General features: G+C 37.2%; 1 protein-coding gene across 1 annotated transcript; it reads left to right on the forward strand.

The window, feature by feature from the left end:
• The first annotated feature begins 23,359 nt into the window (after positions 1–23,359).
• LOC131323564 (probable E3 ubiquitin-protein ligase XBOS36) lies at positions 23,360–25,104 on the forward strand. The gene is made up of 3 exons (XM_058355417.1): positions 23,360–23,813; positions 23,925–23,974; positions 25,058–25,104. Exons 1-3 carry the CDS (start codon positions 23,434–23,436, stop codon positions 25,102–25,104), a joined length of 477 nt encoding a protein of 158 aa, XP_058211400.1. The 5' UTR covers positions 23,360–23,433.
• The last annotated feature ends 216 nt before the right edge of the window (positions 25,105–25,320 follow it).

Here is a 25,320-nt window from a genome sequence, read left to right on the forward strand (position 1 = left end):
AAGTTTGACCATGAAAATACCTTACTTAATAAAACAATTCAAGTACCAAGCAACATTTCAAGTATTCTCATCAAATTTTCCAATAACAAGTATTTCGATCCATAAATTCAATTTTTTGGTCCAAAAGATGGACACTTTTCTTCTTCCCTTTCACTTTTGCACATTCGAGCGATAATAACATTCAACGGTATTTTTGTCAGTCGGTTGGGGAGCGACCCCATTGAAGAGTGGTAAGATATCGTTACCCAGTGATGCCTGGCTGCATCTCCTACCTTATTACTTCATGCCACTAGTTTCTTTACATGTCCCCTAGCACTTGAGACACCGTTCGAATGATTCATATTACCACAAGCATGTACTAACAAGAAGTAAAACTCAAGTTCCCAAAACATATTGCCATGGTCCAGATTAACTGTAACACTAAAGATTTAATAAACAGGTCATCGCATGTATTTTATTTAACGTCACCAATTAAATCAAGTAAGAGGATCGAATTCCACACTTTTCAGCAAAAACAAGCAATGGCATTTCATCCCAAAATTCAAAAAAATTCATGTAACCAAGGTATATGCAACTCACCAAAAAGATGCGTCTAACTCGACGTGGCACCGAACTAGCTCAAGGCACTGGTACCTATACAAAACGTATCACGATTTATTATTGTTACAGTTGAACTTAGGGATAAACTAATTTCCAAAACAAGCCATTGAATAGGCACACGGACTGTTTTTTTATAGCTTTAAATTGAAAGTAATATACTTAACCTATTATGTCTTGTGAAGCTATTGGTACGTGAAGCTATGGGTACCAATATACAAAAGTTTAATTACGATAGAATTCCCACAATCTGTTAGGAAAAACACTAACGATTTTAGCTAGGCTTTTAGCTAGCTTAATCAAATTCTTATTCCAATCTCTTAAATTGAGGCTTATAATAATCACAGCATCATTAGCAAATAATCTACTCGAATCAATTAACGGCGACGAGTTCTGAAATCAAACTCTTTGCCGGAAGGGGGTTCACTTGTGTGAAAATTTCAGGGGTTCGGGTGCTATGTACACTGTGCGTGAGTATGTGTGAGTGTTGCAAGAATTTTGCCCTAATTTTTTACACCCTCTGATATCTAATTAGAGTACTTATTATATTGCTTATTGTCGGTAAATCAAGGAGTGAGTGAGGGATTACCAGACAAAAACGGTAGATTTTCCCAGGTGAGATTAGCGGCACGGCCAACGGCGAATTTCGGATGGAGTATTGATACCGGAATTTCTCTCTTGGTTTACTAGTCTCCTTTACTTTGTTTTGTCTACTAATGTAATAACTATCTATATATATAACGGTGGAAAGGATGAAACAGGTGAAGAAAGTTACACCTGTAACTCCGAAGCTCCACTTCAAGACACGTAATATGGTGAGGCAATTCGTCGCAATTTCGGTCCGTACACGTTCAGATTTCAGTCTCCGAAAAATTCCAAAAATTCAACACAGACTAATAATAATTTAAGAGTCATCGTGGCGGTGTCGGATTTTTAAGATAAAATCTCAACATTGCGTAATTCATACAGTGGGGGGGGGGGGGGGGGGGGGTTCCTATTCGGACCACGTAATTAAACTACTACTCTCTTTTTTTCTTTTTTCTTTTAAGAAAATGCAGGATTTTACAACATTTTACCCTAGTTGGTGTTTCTTATGACAATAATGGAGTATTTGTTTTAAACCTTTTCCAATCAAATATATGTGAATGTTTTTTTTTTTTTACTTAGTTTGAACATCATAGTTTATACCTCACACTCTGCAGTTTTGCTGTCCTTCCACTAGATTTACCAATGTAAAAGCTAGAGAAGAGAGTAGAAGTCCTCCCACGATTCATATTAAGATAATTATTCTTAATGTACAATTTTGATTCCATTAGAAACATTATGTCTATCGTGAGTAATAATGTGTTTGCATTATCATTTCCCAATCTCAAAGCGCCGAATGTGGAGCTCTCCACCATGTAGGTGCGTATAATTGTCACTATAGCATGCATGTTCTTCCAATGTGTACCATATCAAACTCTCAGAATCCGAAAAAGTATTTGAATTCTTTACCTTCATCTGTGGCTTGTATAATTCTGAGTTTAGTTGTTAGTCAAAGTGCCACAGAGATGCAAAAGATTTACAGCCAAATAGAAGATCCTAAACCCATACTGCTTGATCCTCATTGATAAGACCATGCCCTCACCATATTATGGCCGATTCTGATACATGCAGGCTGTTAGGTTTTTCTCAAAAACCATTGCGGAAAATATATAGTTTCAAAAAAAATTGTTTCGGATCTACTTCTTACGTGTGCGTAAAGTTTCATGAGGAAGGGTTAGGGTTTTACCTTTTCGGAGTTCAAAAACAAAACCCTACTTCTGGTTATGAAAAGATTGATTCCTTCTTGCTCCTTGCACCCCAAAAATCTTCAACCCTATTACCCAAGAGAAATCAGCCAATAGGGTTTGTGGGAACCCTAGAAAATTTCTCCCTTCTTTTAATCTCTCAATTCTCTCTCAATATCTTGTAGGAGGAAAAAATCGCCGTCTCCTACATGAGAGAATTAGAGATATATTTATAGGGATAAATTTACTTGGCCAATAAGTCTAACTCTTGTTGGGCTAGGGTTGGGACCTATGGGCTTTTTAAGGCTTAGCTAAAATTGGACTCACGCTCTCTCATCTCCATGAGTGGTGGCCCAATTAAACCAAAATTAATTCCACTATATAATTATGGCTGAACTCTAGGCCTCAAGAATATTAATATATTGTTCCCGATAAATGCCAATACCGAAATGTCGAACCCCTTCACTATGTAATGTCCATAAGTAGCAATTGGTCATAATAAACAACTGTCACACCAAAGCATACTTATATTTTAATTCCATTGAATACTAGTTCACTCACTTTTAGTCTAGAAAAACATTTTAATGAACACTTCATTAAAATGACTAGTACTAGGTTTAAAGACTAATCCAGTGAACTAACTCAAGGGGACATTATACTCTGTAATTAAATAGAGAGTGAATTCCATCTTGAAAATAATGTTCTCACAGTCCTAACATAAATCACCCAACCCACCGAGGTGTTGATCGAGTTAGACCTCACTCATTGGTGACTCAAAGTGACATAGGCTAGAAACTTAAGTTCATTAACTTTCTCAGGATTAAGAGTGAATTACAATTAGCATTATAAGATTCACACTTAAGTGGACAGTGGTTAAAATAGTGTGAGTCTTATGATGGTCCTTCAGTGTATACCAAATACATCAACATATTAACTTGAAGTCTTTCACTTCAATAATTGAGATGGATCATTCTATCTAATAGAAGTTAATCATGTTGCAATCGACCTGATAGATAGTCCATTCTTATCAGCAATTGTGAATAGTCAAATTACAAACATTGGTGATTTATATCTCCCGTAAGTAAATCACATTTACATGCATAAATCATATTCAATGTAATTTGGGACTTTTATATTCATCTCATGAACATTCATCTCATGAATTATATCCAATGCATGAAACAAAGCATTTCAGAATAATAAAACAAAACTCTAATTGATAATGTAAATAAATAAATATTGGTTCTGAGGGCATAAACCAACAATCTCCCACTTGCACTCACAACCAATCCGGTCTACTTTTGACTCCCATGTTATCAACATGACGGTCAAATGGATTAGAAGGTAAAGCCTTTGTAAAAGGATCAGCCAAGTTTTCTGCAGATGCAATCTTGTTTACTATGATATCTCCTCGCTGAACAATGTCTCTGATGAGGTGATATTTTCTCTCAATGTGTTTCCCACTTTTGTGATTTCTAGGCTCCTTGGATTGCGCAACAGCCCCACTATTATCACAATAAAGAATCATGGGCTGTTTTGCCAATGGTACCACTCCAAGCTCCAGTAGAAACTTTTTGAGCCATACACCCTCCTTAGCTGCTTCAGAAGCGGCAACATATTCAGCTTCAGTGGTGGAGTCTGCAACACATTGCTGTTTAATACTCCTCCAACTTATGGCTCCTCCTCCAAGTGTGAACACATAACCAGAAGTTGATTTGCGCGAATCTTTATCTGACATGAAGTCAGAGTCTGTATATCCAATTGGCACCAAATCCTCTCCACCATAGACTAGCACATAATCTCGAGTTCTTCTCAAGTACTTGAGAATATGCTTTACAGCTATCCAATGTTCAGGTCCAGGATTTGATTGATATCTGCTGACTAGGCCTACTGCATAACAAATGTCTGGTCTAGTACATAACATAGCATACATAAGACTACCCACAGCAGAAGCATAAGGTACTGTCTTCATTTTCTCTTTCTCATCCAATGTATTGGGACATTGATCCTTAGAAAGAGTGATTCCATGCCTGAAAGGTAGGAGACCTTTCTTGGAATTATGCATGCTAAACCTTACCAGAATTTTATCTATATATGCAGCTTGGGATAAACCTATCATCCTATTTTTACGATCTCGTAAAAGCTTAATCCCAAGGATGTAACTTGCTTCTCCCAAGTCCTTCATATCAAATGTATTTGCCAACCAAACTTTGACTGAAGACAATGCTCCTACATCATTCCCAATGAGTAGTATGTCATCCACATATAGTACCAGAAACACTGCTATTCTACCTTCACCCCTTTTATACACACAAGGCTCATCCGGATTTTGATCAAAACCAAGAGATTTAATTGCTTGATCAAATCGGATATTCCAACTTCGGGACGCTTGCTTAAGTCCATAAATAGACCTATGCAACTTGCAAACCTTTTGCTCTTGACCATTAGCTACAAAACCGTCTGGCTGGACCATGTAAATGTCCTCTTCAAGATGGCCATTCAAAAATGCCGTCTTGACGTCCATTTGCCAAATTTCATAATCATAAAACGCAGCAGTGGACAAGAGAATTCGAATGGATTTAAGCATAGCAACAGGCGAGAAGGTTTCCTCATAATCGATACCCTCTTTTTGAGTAAACCCTTTCGCCACTAACCTTGCTTTATAAGTCTCAACTTTTCCATCGGCTCCTCTTTTTCTCTTGTAAATCCACTTGCACCCAATTGGTTTAATATTGAGTGGAGGATCCACTAGCTCCCAGACATGATTGGAGTACATAGACTCCATTTCACTTTTCATAGCTTGTTGCCAAAGTCCCGAATCTATATCACATATAGCTTCATCATAGTTGGAAGGATCAGACTCATGTGGAGAAGGTTCAGAACCTTCTTCAATAAGCAAGAATCTACTAGGCATCCTAGTCATCCTCCCACTACGACGAGGTGGCGATGTGCTATTAGGCAAAGTATCATCAGAAATATTAGGTGATTCTTCTATAGTGGTAGGAATTTGTTGAGGAATTACAACTTCATTTGTTAGTTCTTGAAAAACAAATTTTTCTTTGGGTTTTCGGTCCATCATATAATCATCCTCTAGAAAAACAGCATTTGTACTTACAAATACTTTCTGTTCTGTAGGATTATAGAAAAGCCAACCCTTAGTCCCTTTAGGATACCCCACAAAGTAACATTTTTCTGATCTAGATTCCAGTTTACTCATCTTTCCTTTAAGCACGTATGCAGGGCACCCCCAAATATGAAAATGTTGCAGACTAGGCTTTCGCTTGGACCACAACTCCCGAGGTGTCTTAGGAACAGATTTAGTTGGAACATGATTTAATATGTACAAGGCAGTATCTAAAGCATAGCCCCAAAAAGAAATAGGCAAGTCCGAATAGCTCATCATAGATCGAACCATGTCAAGCAAAGTCCTGTTCCTTCTCTCAGCAACACCATTTTGTTGAGGAGTTCCTGGTGCAGTCAACTGAGAAATAATTCCATGCTTAACTAAGTGACCTAAAAAGTCACCAGAGAGATACTCACCACCTCGATCTGATCGAAGGGTTTTAAGGTTCTTACCCAGTTGTTTCTCAACTTCTGCTTGAAACTCTTTGAACTTTTCAAAAGCTTCAGACTTATGATGCAACAAATAGGTATAACCATATCTCGAGTAATCATCTGTGAAGGTAATGAAATACTCATATCCACCTCGAGCCTTGACATTCAACGGTCCACATACATCCGTATGTACAAGTTCCAATGGCTCTTCAACTCTATTGCCCTTTGCAGAAAAGGACCTCTTAGTCATTTTCCCTTCCAAGCAAGATTTACAAGTTGGTATCGGTTCAACAACCAAAGAAGATAAAATACCATCTTTTACCAACCTATTTATCCTGTTTAGATTAATATGACCCAACCTCAGATGCCATAGGAGCGTGGTGTTAGACATGGGGACTTTTCTTTTCAAAGGTAAAGATTGTGAGCTAGTAGCTTCTGTATCATGTATCTCATACATGTGAGGAGTAACAAGGTAAAGACCATTAACCATTTTACCAGAGCATATAAAAGAACCATTCTTTTTAATAATAACTTCTGAATTAAAATTCATAGAATAACCATGTCTTGCTAAAGAAGAAACAGAAATCAAATTTCGTCTAACAGAAGGAACATAAAGACACTCTGATAAAACTAACTCTCTACCACTCTCAAAAGAAAGTTTTATTACTCCTACTGCTACGGCTGCAACACTTGCATCCGATCCCATGCATAGCTTGATCTCTCTATCACTTAGCTTCCTGGTTACTTGAAACCCCTGCAACGAATTACAAACGTGATCAGTTGCTCCGGAGTCAACACACCAAGTATTAGAAGTACTATCAGTATAGTAAACTTCCATGACAAGAGATTCAATCATACCTGCACTTTTCTTACTTGCCAAAAAATCTGGGCAGTTCCTCTTCCAGTGACCAACTACACCACAATGGAAACATTTCCCTTTGGGTTTTGCATTTGCCCCTTTATTTTTCCCTTTCTTGATCCCTTTATTAGGACCAATCTTATTCCCATTATTGTTCGGAGCATTGGCAGGTTGCTTATTTTTCTTTTGCCATTTACCCTTTGGCTTATTAGCCATCTCATGAATCAGCACACTATGATTAGGCTTGATAATACCCTCAGCTGCCTGGAGAGAGTTCATTAACTCTGAAAGTGATAAATCCATTTTATTCATATTATAATTCAATTTGAACTCTTTGAATGACCCATGCAGCGACTCGAGGATAATATCAACTTGAGATTGACCATCAATCTCGGCTCCAAGGACCAGTACATTTAAAAAATCAATCATTTTTAAAACATGGTCCCTTACAGGAGTCCCCTCACCCATCTTAGTGTTCATGAGTTGTCTCATGGCGTGCTGCCTTGCAGCCCTACCTTGCTCACCAAACATCTCCTTGAGATTAAGCATAATGTCTGAAGCACTACCAAAAGATTGGTGCTGATGTTGCAGCACATTAGACATAGATGCCAAAATATAACATTTAGCCATCTCATCAGCCTTCTTCCAATCTTTAAACTTTTTCCTCTCCTCATCTGTACTCTCATCAGTGGGAAGTGGGGGGCAATTTTCAGTAAGTACATAAGTGTACCCCTCTGCAGTTAGCACTATATTCAAATTCCGTTTCCAGTCAACATAATTTGGTCCAACCAATTTGTTCTGGCTCAAAATGACGCTAAGTGGATTAAAAGAGCTTGACATCTGAAATAAAAGCATTCATACATAAATAATGGATATATAAAAAAAAATATTTGCATTCACTTATGATAAATAGTGTAATCCTCCCACCACTATTTAGTGACAGCATCGGAATCCTAATCCCATAATGACATCTCTCCTAGGGGAAAGGATGTTATTAATGATTAGCAGATCATACTTTTTATCTAGACATCTCATGGCAAATAAAATATGACTCCCGATTTTTGGTCTCTAAAATAAGTCAATAAAATTTCTAGGGAAATCTCTTATCACTTATTTAGTCAAGTGTATACCATCGTCTAGGGCTAAGTGACAACCGTAATGAGCAGCCTCTCCGAGGGGAAATGACTTACATTACGTCTCACCCAATCCTATCCATGAGAAATCCAATCTTGTAGCCAGTTAGATGAGCACCCTCCGAAGGAATGACCGCACGTAGACGGTTCAAGATGCTCACTTTCACCTTACTATGGATCTAACAATGGAAAGACCGCGGGTTTTTCTCAAAAACCCTCTCCCACTTGATTTTTAGAATTAGAGGATTATTTTTAGAACATACATACATTAACCAAGTATCTCATATTCTTAATGAATGCATGCAACTGTTGAAAATCTCCTACTTTAATAAAAGAATTTTAACATATCAAATGTTGCTATCCATGGTCATTTATGTCCTTACAATTTGATCATATCAATTTAAGAAAGAACAACAAATAAATGCCATACGAAAAAAAAACAGAACGAGCAACATGCGATTTAATCAAATTAAATAGGAGCAGTAGAAAAAACTAATAGGACTCTCCTATATACAAGTTTCTCCACAAAATGATAAACCTAATACGATCCAAATTTATCCATTAGTGATGGCCCTAAACATGTAACTTGCAACACTTATCAACTCTTGATATATATGAACATGTACTTGAAAATTATCTAAACACTTTAGATTACAATAGAGTAAAACAGATTACATGGTTTCAAGTTTCCAGTTTAATGATCGAACACTTTGACCATTTTAATTTTGATCATCCTACACGATTGAACCATTCATAAACATGATTAAACTCTTTAATCATAAAACTGTTTCTGTTTGATTTTAACAAATTAAAAAAAAAAAACGTTGCTGTGAATCTGTCCATGGCAGAAACATAATAAACTCCCACTGAGGCAAAATTGATGTCTCATATAAAACAATAAAGAACCCGTGATTCCGGAGGAAAAACCGAAATCGGTTTCGATAAATATTCTGAAAACACTTTCATACAATATGAGAAAACTAAAACACGACTAATTGCCGCACCGAGGTTTACTAATTCACATGCAGGTTCAATCCAAGTCAGATTAGGAAATACTTGTTTTCTAATGGAAACTCTTTCCGAGAAAAAATTTCTGTTCCCAACCAAACTGTCGTGTATGATTGATTACCAAAAAAAAATAGATCTGAAAACAAGAAAACTTATGACAGAAACTCCATTGCCAACCTTTTGTTGAAATAAATAATAGATTAAGTATCATGTCCAATATTGCAACATACATACACATACATCAACATGTATCTCATATGTACAAACATATTCATCACATGAATAATATAACACAGTCGTATGGTTCGACCGAAACATGTACAGCATTAACATGGGCCGAACAAATCTGTGTATTAGGTTTCATCTTCAAAACACGAAACAATACGCATACGTAAGATGGCTCTGATACCACTTGTTAGGTTTTTCTCAAAAACCATTGCGGAAAATATATAGTTTCAAAAAAAATTGTTTCGGATCTACTTCTTACGTGTGCGTAAAGTTTCATGAGGAAGGGTTAGGGTTTTACCTTTTCGGAGTTCAAAAACAAAACCCTACTTCTGGTTATGAAAAGATTGATTCCTTCTTGCTCCTTGCACCCCAAAAATCTTCAACCCTATTACCCAAGAGAAATCAGCCAATAGGGTTTGTGGGAACCCTAGAAAATTTCTCCCTTCTTTTAATCTCTCAATTCTCTCTCAATATCTTGTAGGAGGAAAAAATCGCCGTCTCCTACATGAGAGAATTAGATATATATTTATAGGGATAAATTTACTTGGCCAATAAGTCTAACTCTTGTTGGGCTAGGGTTGGGACCTATGGGCTTTTTAAGGCTTAGCTAAAATTGGACTCACGCTCTCTCATCTCCATGAGTGGTGGCCCAATTAAACCAAAATTAATTCCACTATATAATTATGGCTGAACTCTAGGCCTCAAGAATATTAATATATTGTTCCCGATAAATGCCAATACCGAAATGTCGAACCCCTTCACTATGTAATGTCCATAAGTAGCAATTGGTCATAATAAACAACTGTCACACCAAAGCATACTTATATTTTAATTCCATTGAATACTAGTTCACTCACTTTTAGTCTAGAAAAACATTTTAATGAACACTTCATTAAAATGACTAGTACTAGGTTTAAAGACTAATCCAGTGAACTAACTCAAGGGGACATTATACTCTGTAATTAAATAGAGAGTGAATTCCATCTTGAAAATAATGTTCTCACAGTCCTAACATAAATCACCCAACCCACCGAGGTGTTGATCGAGTTAGACCTCACTCATTGGTGACTCAAAGTGACATAGGCTAGAAACTTAAGTTCATTAACTTTCTCAGGATTAAGAGTGAATTACAATTAGCATTATAAGATTCACACTTAAGTGGACAGTGGTTAAAATAGTGTGAGTCTTATGATGGTCCTTCGGTGTATACCAAATACACCAACATATTAACTTGAAGTCTTTCACTTCAATAATTGAGATGGATCATTCTATCTAATAGAAGTTAATCATGTTGCAATCGACCTGATAGATAGTCCATTCTTATCAGCAATTGTGAATAGTCAAATTACAAACATTGGTGATTTATATCTCCCGTAAGTAAATCACATTTACATGCATAAATCATATTCAATGTAATTTGGGACTTTTATATTCATCTCATGAACATTCATCTCATGAATTATATCCAATGCATGAAACAAAGCATTTCAGAATAATAAAACAAAACTCTAATTGATAATGTAAATAAATAAATATTGGTTCTGAGGGCATAAACCAACAATATGAATTGGCCCCTACTAGAAATTAAAACTGTGGAATTGGTCTTTCGGAACCAATTGAAGTATACGTAAGTTGGTTCGAACATCTGAGTATCCGTAAATCCTAGGTTATGAACGCAGCCATTAGAGGAACTTGTAAGTGCCAGTGCCACCAAAGATTAGTCCCAGGGTGCGTGTATGCTCTTGGGCAAAGGGGTATTTAAATTCCAAAAGGCAAAATGGCCAAATGGGATTTCCACTGGCACCTCCTTGTCAGTACTTATCTTCATTTTGTTGTCCAGTTTGCATCATTGACAGTTACAGACTTGTTATTAATTGGGTCTCAAAATACAAAACAGTTTGAAAATACAGCCCCCACCTGTTTGTTTCTAAATTAGAAACTTGGCAACCTCTTGCGGTCAAGTCGCAATTCTCTTGTAAATCCCACGGTCCTAGTGTTGCCTATGACCGGACCGGAGAGGTGAATAGTAGAGGTGCGCATAAGTTGGTTCAGACACCTCTGAACGTCAAAAAATAAAATAAAGAATCCTTCACTGATGGGGGAATGCCCTAACCTCATTATAGCCAATTCTGATACCATTATCTTGAACCAAAATAAACCTATGGTATACATGTAATTCAATTGAAGAAAAGGATTCAACTCTGTCATCTGATATATACATTTTCCCATTAGTTTCTTAGTGATCCATGATATTTAGGCCTACCAAATACGGAGCAAAATCCGAGGTTGTACAAAATTATGTTCTTACACCTAGTCGACAACTTGTTTGCCACTGCAATTGTTTTTAAAATCCTGCTCCCCCTTGTTTTGCATCAGCAAAATATGTTCTACATCAGCAGAAAAATCCTAGTCCTTGTTAATCTTTTGAACACGGGTACACCTAGTGGTTTGTTTATCTGTTCAGAATGCAATTGAACTGCTAAGACTGTCACAGCTTGTCTTTAATAGACTACTGAGGGTTTTTTTTATCATGTGTTGCGATATTCTATATCGGGTTGTGACCAATGAAGAATCTCTGAATTCTTTACTAACAGAAACAAAACTTCAAGAACAAGAGAAAGAAAATGTAAGAGAAGAGCGAGAGAAGAGAATCTTTCATTTCATTTTCAATCGTGTCTTACAACTGATCAGACCTTCAGCCTTTATAGATCTTGATTAACAGCTAATTACATTCACTAAACACAACAAACTCTAACTAATTTTCCACTAACACGCTGACGTGGAAAGCAGAACTTGAGTGGGAAACCACGTGAGCTAATACATCAGTAGTGAAGCTGAGCCTTAGCTCAGAAGCTGAGGTAGAGTCTGTGATGGAGTCAATTGAGCTTGAAGTAGCAGCAGCTGAGCTGAGTTCAGAACCCTTTACACCCCCCTGCAAGCTCATGAGAGGATCACCTACCATGAGATTGGACTTGTGAACTTGAAATCTAGAAACAGAGAAGTGTTTTGTAAAGATATCTGCTATTTGAGCCAAATCAATATGTTTACTGAGCACTTGTTCACGGATAAAATGGTAATCAATCTCTATGTGTTTTGTCCTGGCATGAAACACAGGATTAGAAGCCAATGCCATAGCAGATTTGTTGTCACAACACAAGACAGGAGGAGAAGACAAAGGTATATGCAGTTCAGAAAACAACTGAATCAAGCAAATCAGATCACTAGCAGTTTATGCCATGGCCCTATACTTGGCTTCAGTGGATGATCGAGCTACGGTGTGCTGTTTCTTGGCACACCAAGACACAAGATTAGATCCCATGAACACACCAAAACCAGTAGTGGACCTCCTGTCAATAGGATCTCCTGCCCAGTCAGCATCAGCATAGGCTGTAAGAGACAAAGCACTGGAAACAAAGTGCAGGCCCTGATTCACTGTACCTTTTATGTACCTTAGGATCCTTTTGACAGCTATAAAATCACTCAACTTTGGGGAATGCATATGCTGACAAGCAACATTCACAGAATAAGAAATTTCTGGTCTAGTTAAGGTCAAGTACTGTAAAGACCCCACAAGAGTTCGATATAAATGGACATCAACAAATAGAGAATCAGGATTAGGCAAACCAGGTTTGACAGAAGCAAGTGAATCACTGGGCTTGCAGTCATCCATCCCAGCTTTATGTAAGAGCTCAGTTGCATATTTGGCATGAGATACAAACAAACCAGAAGAAGTAGAATGCACTTCAAGACCCATAAAGTAATTGAGAGAACCTAAGTCTTTCATGACAAACTTTTTGCTGAGAAGACTTATGAGACCAATGATGTAATTGGAATCACTACCTGTAATTACTATAGCATCCACATAAACTAACACAATAGTAATGTGACTGCCTTGAAACAAGATGAAAAGAGAAGTATCTGCCTTACTAGAACAGAAGCCTAGCTCAACTAGGTAGCTGGAAAACATAGCATACCAAGCCTGTGGAGCTTGTCTCAGTCCATAATTAGGATGAACTTGATCCTTATAGCCCAAAGGTTGCTTCATGTAGACATCCTCAGAAATAACACCATGTAAGAAAGCATTGGAAACATCCAATTGTCTTAAAGGCCACTTATGATGAACTGTAAGACTAAGAATCACCCTAAGAGTAGGCTGCTTTATGACAGGACTAAAGGTCTCAGTAAAATCCATTCTTGATTCTTGCTAGTTCCCATTGGCTACAAGCCGAGCTTTATACCTTGCCACAGTACCATTGGAATGCTTTTTAATTTTGTAAATCCATAGGCAGCCTATGATATTACCATGGGAAGGTGGAGGAACAAGATGCCAAGTCCTTTGTTTAACCAATGCTTCATACTCCTTAGCCATGGCTTTTTGCCACATATGATGATGAACAGCGTCAAAAAAATGAGTAGGTTCTTTTGTAGGCAAAGGGGAGAGAGTAGTCAATAAAGTGAGAGGATGTCTGGGTTTGAAAATCCCATTCTGTGATCTAGTTCTCATAGAGTGAGATGGACCTGGTAAAACAACAGACTCAGCTAGAGGAGAACTAGAAGAAGGAAGAGAAGGGCCAAGAGAAGAAGAAACATCAACTGGAACCGAAAAAGAACCTAACTGATTGGAATAGAAAGGACCTTCGAAAATTGGTGTTGAAACAATAGAAGAAGAAGATGGAAGAGAAGAAACTGGAGGAATTGGAGGATTGACAGTAACAACAATATCTGTGAAACTAGTAAGAGGAACAGTAAAGGTAGACAACTCTGAAGCAGACTGTGAGAAAGAAAGAGAATTGGACATCAAAGTGGAATAAGGAAAATCATGCTCAAGAAACCTAACATGCCTGGAAATGAAGACTTTGTTGGACACAGGATCAAAGCACCTATAGCCCTTTGTAGCAGGGCAATAGCCTAAAAACACACATGTTGTTGATTTAGGATTCAGCTTATGTTTGTTATATGGTTTTAACTATGGGAAGCAAGCACATCCAAAAGGTTTAAGAGCAAGATAATCAGGTTGAGTATGAAAAAGAAGAACAAATGGTACCTGAAAATTCAAAGAGGAATGTGGAAGCCTATTAGCTAAATAGACTGTGGTGATTAAGGCTTCTAGCCAAAACTTAGGAGGCATGCCTGCTTGATGAAGAAGGGTAAGAGTTGTATCCATAAGATGTCTATGCTTTCTTTCCACCATACCATTTTGTTCTGGTGTGTGTGGAAAAGAGGTTTGATGAATTATACCACTAGTGAGAAAAAGAGCAGTAAGATAGTTGTTAACAAATTCTTTTCCATTGTCAAACCTCACAATCTTGGCAGTAATGTTAAACTGTGTTTGCACATATGCTTTGAAGTGAGTAAGATGTTGCTTAACATCAGATTTGTAGTGTAAAGGAAACAACCAGGAATATCTAGTACAATCATTAATAATGAGAAGATAATATCTAAAACCCTTGACAGAAGGTATAGGGGCAGGACCCCAAAAATCCATATGCATTAGATCAAAAGGTGGAACTGAGTGTGTTACAGATAGAGGAAAACTCAATTTGTGACTTTTCACACTATGACAACTATATCAAGAAACATCAACTAGTTTTGTAACAGGCAAGTCAATTTGTTTTATTAAAGCTTGAAAAAGATTGAAGCTAGGATGACCAAGTCTCTGATGCCACAAAGTAGTAGAAGAGGCTGGTATAGTCTTATTGCTATGAAAAACCAGAGGAACCTGAGAAGAAGCAAGCTCAGAGTAAGTCTGAAGAGGATAAAGACCCTTGTGGCATGGGCCTTGGAATAGAATCTGATTGGACTGGTTGTCCTGAATGACATAGCCAGAAGAATTAAAAAGTTAGAGAACAATTGTTGTCCTTAGCAAATTGAAACACAGAAAGAAGATTATGTGTGATGGCAGGTGTGTGCAATACATTGGATAAACGAAACTTGGCACTAGGAGTAGGTCTTTCCAACCATCACTCCAGCTCCTGCAGTGTAGGTCTGAGACTGAGTAAGATTTGTGGCATGAGGTGTGACATGGTTGGTAGCTCCACTATCAAAATACCAATTCTGAGAAGAACTAGAGGTAGAAGCTCCTGGAGATGGAGCATCAGTAGCAAAAAATGCTGATGGTGAAGAAAACTCTGTGGAATACATCTTTGAAGAAACCCCAAATCCTGAAGAAACATGAGGACTATAACAACCATTTCCACCAAAACCACTGTGATACTCACTGTTATAACCACTGTTAGTGGATGGAAAACTAGACTGGACAAAATGAGCTTGAGGTCCAGGATGAGAAAAACCACGAGATTGAGGAGGTGGTCCATAAGAAATCTGTGAAGGTACTGAAAATTGAGGTGAATGATCAGGTCTCCACATGTTAGATGGGGAAAACCCTGAGGAAAAGAAAGGTCCTTGTGTGGTTTGTGTGTTTCTATAATAACATGTTCGGGCTGTGTGATTATCCTTGCCACAAATTTGACAACATCCTTGCTTAGAAAAGGGAACAAACACTTGACTTTTGGTTTGATTCTATTTGTATTGAATCTGTTTCCACCTTGTGCAACTTGAGGGAAGAAGGCGTTCTGAGGAATCTATGACTGAAACATAGAACCTGTGATTGAACCATTTGTTGTTGTGGATACTGCAGTACTGGTTGTGAAGGGAAAGGAATCACAGGACTAGAAAATGAACCAGAGTTCTGTATTATAGACCCCTGAGAAGAATTACTTGGACCAGCAACATTCAGATCTTGTAGCTTTTGAGTAGCCACAAACACCCAAGTAGCACTGGATTCTCCTTTTGACTTATGAAGACGTATCTCTTCTGCCTTTAATATAGACACAAGTTAATGAAATTTTAAATCCCTCTGTGCACCAATGGCCGATTTCACTGGATCAAAAATCTCTGGTAATCCATTGAGTGTGTGAAACACCAAATCATCATCATCAACCATGTAACCTACTGCTTCCAACTTTTGAGCACAGAGTTTGATCTCATCTATATATTGCTCTATGGTTCCAGTCTTGGTAAAATTGAATAGAGTTCTCTTAAGATCATGGATGTTAGATCGAGACATTGAATTAAACCTTTGCTCCAGACAACTCCATACTTCATAAGCATGTTCTAACCCTAAAACTAAGGGTAAAGTAGACGCAGATAGCGAAGCAGTCAAACACGAAAGCAATTGATTATCAATAAGCTGCCATCGCAAATATGTTGAATTAGTGACCAGATTATTACCACTGTCTCGGATCTGTAGAGGTGGTGCACTTATAGTACCACCAACGTAGCCAATAAAACCATTGGCACGTAGAGCATTCAAGACTTGAGTTTTCCAGAGTAGGTAATTATCTGAACCTAACTGAATCTGGACCAGAGTATGGAAATTAGAAACTAAAAATGCAAGAGAAGGTGGCATCGTTACTCCGGTATCACCTGTATTTGTTGTCATGACGTTGTGCAGAAGAGAAACCCTAAGTTGGGGAAGACAACTGCCTCACGATTGAAACCCTAAGTTGAAGAAGACAACTGCTCAACGATTCACAACCCTAAGATCGTCAGACTTCCGTCGTGCGGCTCTGATACCAACCAGAAACGCAGAATCCAAAAAATTATGCTACTAAATCAAATCGAATCCTTTTAGGTTTTGTCAGTGCAACAGGGAGCAACTACTAAAATAGGTGTTGGATTTTGTTGTCAGCCTTTGTTTTCTTTTCTTTTTTTTCTCGGCAAACGAAACTTTTTATAAAAACTCGAAAGGGTACATCAAGGGCTAAATAAAAGAAAGCATACAAACTAGCCCCCGTTCCATTTCTGTTCTCTCCAAGCATTAGAGATCTTCTTTTGATTTTTCGACGAAAAACGCACCAATGGCTTAAGGACTTAAGAGAGTTCACTTCACGCAGATCCTCATCAATGGCTTAAGGACTTAATTTTTCTTCATTTGGTTGACTGAGGGTAATTGGTGGTGTAGGCCAGCCAAGGTATGCTTATTGGAGGGGGAATAATATTGAGTTTGATTACGGAGTTAGAAGTTGGATAATTGAGTCGTAATGTGGTAATGAGTTGCCTTAATGATTTGTGTCTATATTCGATTCTATATATTCGTATGCATGTTATTGTGTGGAGGGGAGAGAGAGAGAGAGGGAGAGGAACCCTTCTCCCCACACAGTGATTTGTGATTGAGATTTGAGAGTTTGTGTGTGTTAGTGTTGTATGATTTTGAACAATGTAATAGAAGTTAGATTGAGTCATTTTAATTTGTATGTGCAATTTCAATTCTCCTCCCACGATTCATATCGAGAGAATTATTCTCTAAGTACAATATTTATTGATTGATTCCATTAGAAACATTATGTCTATTATGAGTAATAATGTGTTTATGAATTGAATAAAATTGTTATATAATTCGTACAGTAAAAGTTGATTTTGTATTCAATGATGAGGTGACTAGCTAGCGGCCAACTTGAGGTAATCGATCCGAATTCCAAATTTTCTTTCTTTCAAATGATTTAGAGGCTTGAATTTACCTCAAAAATTAACATTGGCGAGGTTGACGATTGGAATCAAAGTCTGCAATGAGAGAACTTGAGGGATTCCACACATGAAAGAGTTGAACAATTCTGAAGCGCCATCTAAACCGAATGGATAAATGATGGGCTTTATGTATAGACGCGGTTGAACCCTCAACTCGTTTGGGTGACAAGATGGATCGGAAATGAATGGTTCAATAGTATTCCCCTTTTCGTATCAATTATTTATGTCCAAGAAAATAATGTAATGGACAATATGCACATTGAAAAGCAGTACGATATGCCAAGATCCATTTGGGTTGAACTATTGAGAAAATACACATGTTAGTACAACCTTTCATATTTGCAATATTGATTGCCGAAAACTCAACGGCGTCAAAAGTTCAAGTTTAACGTCAATGAATTTTGGATTGTTAGTCATGATAATTTCTATGAAAATGTAACATGTACATAATTTGCAAAGCCGTACATGACCATACTACTACACTTTCATTCTTGTTGCCGAATACTTAATTCAACAGCGTAAGGAGTTTCGAAATTATTAGGACTCGGAAAAAAGAAAAATGGGGAACAGTAATTATGATAATCTTTCTTATAAAAAAAATGAAATATGGGCTGTCATTGCCTGGCCTTTCTATGTCGCAGCATTATTATTATTATTATTGTTATTATTATTGGAGTATTTTTTATCCGCTTCTATGTCCCATTTTGACTTCGTGTCAGAATTGAAAAGAATGCATAATCAAAATTTACAAGATTATCGAGTGTAAGCTAGGCAATATGGAAAGCAGGTGTTGGCACAAATACGGTTGTAATCCATTTTGCCTAGTTGGCAGGATTGAGAGATGCAGCCAAGCAGGAGTGTTTGGCAGAGGTGCCGAGCGGTCGATCAGATCGTTCATCTCGACAATTGACGGCTCGGATTTTGACCAAATAATCTACGATTCAAATCTTTACGTGCTCAGATTCAATCCGAACCGTTCATGGCGAGATGAACGGCCGGATGCCGCTCGGCACCCGGCATGGTAGGGGGTGATCGGCAACAGGGCAAATTGGCAATGCCTTACGGTTGCCATTAATATCTACTAGTTCCAAGACATAAAGTTCCTATTGAGAACACGAAAAATAGGACACAATTTTCTTTATGTACAATGATTTTGATTAGCAGATGGAGTGAATTGTGACAAAATAATACTCCCTCCGTCCCAATTTACTTGTTCCAATTCTATTATAACTGGATAAAAAAACTAGTTATATTTTTAAATTGGTAATGAATTTTATATCTAATATGGATCTTGTTTGATAGATCTCGATTTGTTCTATAATACAATATTTTCAAAATCACCTAAAACATTATAAATTACAAAATATAATAAATTAAAAAGTGACACGAACTCCCAAAAATGACAATTAAATTGGGATGGAGGTAGTAAAAAGTAGGGAAGGCAAATGTAACAATGGAGGATAGAGAGATTGGAGTCTGACGAGAGAAATCGAAAAATTTAAAAATTGTGATTCAAACTAAAATTTGTTTGAATAAAGTCGAAAATCTGACTTTTTGACTGATTTTTGTCTTAATTAAAAAAATTAAAGGTTATGCCATAAATTTTATTTTTCCGATTACTCTTGCCGAGATGAACCAATAATTTACTAAAATTTGATGCAAAACTAATAAATACGCATTTTTTGAATAAAGAAAAAAAATCCTTTCAAATGAAGAAATAATCTTATATTGTCATCAAATTATAATGGGTTGGTGCTTTAAATTTTAACTTTCACGGAGGGGAGTGTGTGTTTCAAGTGAAAAAATAATCTAGTATGCTGGCATCATCAAATTGTAATGGGTCATTTATTAATTTGGGAAAAAAATCGGTATAGTAATATTGTTTTCCCCTATGTGGGATCGCTTGGCCGCACTACTATGTAAGTGGCGTGTCCACATGAGACAAGCAAGGGAAAGGGGTGAAGAGAGATGGATTGATCATCTTCGTCTTGTTCTCAATCGTCTTCGTCCTCCACTTGTGCACTAGTTCACCATTTTTGCAAGCTCTACTATGGCTGTGTATTCAGGTGTGTGCGAGAAATGTTGGAAGTCTGATCCGCCGCAAGTTCTTCCTTGTGCACACAGGTCCAATTTTTTAAGAAGTATTTACGGAGTCCACATCACATTGCCTGAACCCAATATATAGTATTCAATGACCCATATTGATCACTTAAAAGTCTAAGCCTTGTAAAAGTGATGAGTCATCTAATTGTATATTAAAATTCAATATTTTTTTTTGTTTATGCACGATGTAAGACTCAATCTTTTACACATATTCCTAACAAGAGAGATAGAAAGAGAGAGTATCAGGATAGTGTTGAGGCTACAGTGGTGTTTCCACTAATAAAAAACTTGTTTAAAAAATTGTTTAAAGTTGTTAAGAGTTTTTCGCTAGTAAATAAGTTATTGAAAAATATCAAGTCGTTTCAACTAATAAATAAATTGTAGATGGACATGTGAGAGACAATGTTGTTGAGAAAGATGAAGTTGTTGACAAAATTTTTGTTAGTGTGAACGATGTGTTAAAATAGAACTTTTTTGTCAGCGTGAACAACATGACAAAATGTATTTTTTATTGTTTTTTTTTTTTTTTGAAAGAAAACGGGGACTCGCTGGAGGAGGCGAGTTACCGTAATGGAGTTGTTTCTTTGTAATACATTTATTTAAAATGAGGAGGCGTTGGCGAGGCTGTTGCACGATATGGCTGTTGAGATTTTGCTCGGTAGAGCGGAAAAGGGGAGATGTATAGGCAGCTTGGCTATGCTTGGTCTTTACCGAGTCTTCTGGACTTGCTCATAGTCTAGGTCAATTTATTCTGCCCGCAATTAGTGCACCAAAGGAGAAGACAAACTTTCGTCGGTGTTGTTACATCCAAAAGAAAAGGAACGCACTAAAAAATAAAAAAAGAAAAGGAACGCACTAAAAAATAAAAAACGGAAAGAAAAACGAACGATAGACTCTTAGACGTATGACCTGAAGTCAAGTCCACACATAGGAACTTTACATTTAATTATTATATGTATGATGAGAACTTGTAACACTCAGGCTAATGAAACTCGACAGATATGCTAGAACAAGAGTTTTCGATATATATATTAAAATTATTCAACGACTCGGACTATCTGAGCGGAATTCAAAATGGGTCCCGCGTGCCTGTTGATATTTTTTAAAAACACAACACATGTTAGCACGGCCTTTCATTTTGCCAATACTAATTGCTGAATACTTAATCCACCAGCGTAGGAAGTTCAAGTTTAACGTCTATGAATTTTGGATTGTTAGGCATAATAATTTTTGTGAAAATGTAACATGTACATTGGCAAAGTCGTACATGACCATATTCTACATTTTCATTCTTGTTGCCAAATACTTAATTCAACAATGTGATCGAGGAGTTTCGAAATCATTAGAACTCGGGAAAAAAGGAAAATGGGAATAGTAATTATGATAATCTCTTACAAGAAAATGCAAAATACGGGCTGTCAATGCCTGGCCTTTCTATGTCGCATTATTATTATTATTTTTGATCGGCTTCTATGTCCCATTTTTACTTCGTGTCAGAATTGAAAAGAATTCATAATTAAAATTTACAAGATTATCGAGTGTAAACTAGCTAGGCAATATGGAAAGCAGGTGTTGGCACAAATACGGTTGTAATCCATTTTGCCTAGTTGACAAGTAAAGTGAGATCCTTGTTGGTATGAAATTCATATAGTGAAATCTTGGTACATGGCAGGTGTTGGCAATGCCTTACGATTTGCCATTAATATCTACTAGTTTCCAAGACATAAAAGTTTTTTATTGCGAACACGAAAAATAGGAGAACACAATTTCCTTTATGCACAAGGATATATATCTTTTAATGCATAAAATAAGGTCAATGCTAGCGTGCATCGAATACGAAATCAAAAAAAAATAGTAGTATCTTTTTATTAACTAGCGTTGTGTCAATTCTTTTTTTTTTTTTGCTCGGCAAAATGAAACTTTTATAACAACCTTGAAAAAGGTTACATCGAGGGGCTCGAACACGGAGAACACACATGCTTGAGCAAAACAAGAATAAAAATGACTAAAAACAAAAAACCCTCCAACAGAAAATTGGATGGCAAAGCACCTTACCACCTAAACCAACTTACAATTTCAACACCCTAACTCCATCCAGAAAAATCCTAAAATCCTCCACCGAATACACCTTTATGTCGAATTTTGCTTTTACCCACATTGCAACTCTAGTTTTAATCAAATCAACCACTTCCCCAGAACTTGTTGTAGCATTATTGAAAAGGATCAACGCGTACCTCGATTATGGTGAACATTGCTTCTTGGAGGTTCCAAAAATCAAATAATTGAGTCCTGAGCGCTCAGGACCATTTCCAAGGGCTCAGGATCCATTCTCAAAAACTCAGATTTTGGCTCATTCTTGAGCGCTCAGGAGCTTCACTCCAACAACTTTACCATGGTAATTTGAATTTCCAGCTTTTTCAGTCATCACATGGCTATATTTTTCAGCACGTTGGTCATTGCTACAGTAGTATTGACCTGATTTATTTAGAGATATCAAATCATGTCTCTTTGAAATATTTTTATTGTTAAATTTCAAATTTCAAATTCAATTTTCTTGGCTTATAAATAGCAGCCTCAATGCTGCATTTTGGGGACCAGAAGAAAAATTACCAGAAGGATACCATGAAATTCTGCCCTCATTTTCAAAAAAACAAAAGTCCCCTTTTGAAGCAAAAAAAATCATCTTCCTTCAAACTTTGTCAAAAATCAAAGTGACTGCAAGTCTGTTCTGGAAAATCCACAAAGCCTAGGAGCTACATTCATAGCTGGTTCCTGAGGGTTTTCACAATCCATTCAAGAAGCAAGGTTTCATTTAAAAAGGTAGAATCTCTATATCTTTTTAACCAAACAGGCTGTTATCCTGCTGAGGGGGATCATCTAGCCCACTCCAATCTTTTATACTGGATGTGTGGTTACAATGATCTTTGTATGCAAACAATGGTATAGGAATGGTAAGCAAAAATTTTGGGTATTTCCCATAGCACTCCTGAGCGCTCAGAAGTGCTTCTGAGAGCTCAGGAGTGGTTTTGATTATGTTTATCAATTTTGTGGAAGGATCAAGGAAAATGAAGGTTTTAATAGGGCTAATACTTAATGTTTCCAGATGCCATTATTGGTAATGTGATCTTTTGCTAGTTTCCAATGGCTTTCAGTTTTCAGAAAATAAAAAGAAAATTATTTACTCAGAACAATTTGGTAAAACTACATTTTCCTTGAAAGTCATTTTCCCAAATACATTCTAAGGTCCCCTGAAGGCCTGTCCAGTGTTTGCCAAAGTCTTGAATGCAAGGAGATGGAGTTTGGATGACCAGGGCCAGTTCTAGGCTGTTCGAACTCCTGGCTGAGTATAAATTCATATTTTATTAATTCCATTTATTGCTGTATTTTTGTCTAACAAAAATTTGCAAGATGAATATCAGTACTCTTGAGCGCTCAGGAGCACAGTCCCGAGCGCTCGGGAGTAACTTCAGAAACAGATCTGCATCTTTTTTTTGCACTGTATTGCAAAGGAGCCGGAAAAAATCAATATGATTTTTTTTATTTCGTGCATTGAACGGACACAAATGCTAGTAAAATAGAACAAAATGTGGCCATCTTTCCCATTTGTGCTATACACGTTTCACACCAGTGGAGAGAGACGGAGAAAGTGAGGAGGATGGATCAGAAACTCTACAAGGCAGCAAAGGAGGGGGATGTGCGTCGTCTCTCAGGAATCGATGGAAGAAGCATAACAGAGGAAGAGGCCATGCTTATCCAAGATGGTAAGTTTCTCAAGAGGACGCAACACGGCAACAACAATATCCTTCACATAGCAGCAGGAGCCGGACGCAATACCTTCGTTGCGGAAGCTCTCCGGCGCTTCCCTTTTCTTTCTGACCAAGTGAATTCACAAGGTGACACCCCTCTCCTTGTCGCAGCTAGGTTTGGTCACCTCCAAGTGGTGAAAACACTTGCGGAGCCTAATAATGAGCTCCCGATGCAAGATCATAATACGGCTACTGCTGTGGAGAGTAGAACAAACTCGAGGAGTAGTCATCATCAAAGAGATGTGGAAGAAGGGCTAGTTGATCATCAATTTGAGCAGGGTACAGTACAAGACAACGTGGCCATTGTGGAGAATGGAACAAACTCGAGTAATATTAGTCGTCGTCAAAGAGATGTGGAAGAAGGGCTACTTGATGATCAATTGGAACAGGGTACGTACATTATAAGACGATATAGCTACTGTTAGAGGAATCTTTTAAAAGATTATTTTGAAATTTTTATTTAATTTCATAAAGGTTTGCGGATTACAAGTAGATTGTAATATATTTTGATATCAAATTATAATTAACTCTCAAATTGTAACTTCGATCTCATTTTTTTTTTTTTTTTGGGTCAAAGTAACTTCTCATTCATATATTCATGGAGTTTTGTGCCATATATTAGATGCTACTCCTATTTGTTTGGGGTATTAACCTATTGGTCCGGAGATACATGAGTGTGGAAATGTATAAAACATCGAGAGTTTAATTTATGGCTAATGAAAATTTTCTTCGCCGTTCAAAAAATAAAATAAAACATAAAGTTTTATACTAAAAAATGAAGTTATACTTGTGTTGCTTTGGCAGTTCGTTGATGTATAATTTTGAGTGTATTGTTTGGGCATACAAGCGGTTTTTGGTTTGTGAGGAGCTTTTGTGTGTATTTTTTTAAGCAGACTGCGGTTCTTGGTTTGCGGGAAACGATTTAGATGCACACAAAGTTTCCTAAAAATCGTTTGTTCTCTAAGGAAAGCGCGTTTTGTGTACCTCTATCAAATATCAATAAGTTTTCTCTACTCCTATTTCTCTACTTAAACTATGATCCAACCATATTATTATCTTTTGATCGTCTCCTATTATTTGTGTTCACAGATATTCTAATGAATATTTAAAAATCTTATAGGAGAAACCGTCGTAGGGATTTATTTCTGCGAACCAATGTTGTTGGTTACGGTTGAGGTTTTGCAAAAAAAATGGAGGAATTGCCACACGATATTTTTTTTTTTTCCAGCAACATATATAGTGTTGAAAGAAATCGAATTTCCTCTTAAGCTCTTGGTTCCTTTTGTCCTTGTGACTTAAAATTTCGAAGCGGTGCTTTGCATGTCTGTTGCTTTTAATTTGAGGGCTAAGTTCTAATCAAGTCTCTAATGAAATCAGTTTCAGTTTCGCTGATCTCAACATATTGTTATTTTTTGTGGTTGTCTCTTATTACATTTGTGTGTACAAAGAGATCCTAACGAATATTTCCGACAGCTACTTCTTTGAAGAATGGAGCAAACTCGAGAGACATGATGATGTAGAGCGGGTCACGTCCACGTTCCTCGAGCGATTGGACCGAGCACAGCCCAAACCAAACTGGAGGCGGGGTGACAATGGCAGAATGACCCGTGGGCCATAGGGTTGAAGCGAAACGGCCCACTGATCAATACTCATATTCCTTCGGAAGATGACCAACGTTGCTTTTCGGCTGTTCGATGCTGTCTAGCCTTCCGAAAGGCCTATTTTGCCGTTTATAG

Source organism: Rhododendron vialii, chromosome 4a (assembly GCF_030253575.1).
Source record: "Rhododendron vialii isolate Sample 1 chromosome 4a, ASM3025357v1".
NCBI classification, from domain to species: domain Eukaryota; kingdom Viridiplantae; phylum Streptophyta; class Magnoliopsida; order Ericales; family Ericaceae; genus Rhododendron; species Rhododendron vialii.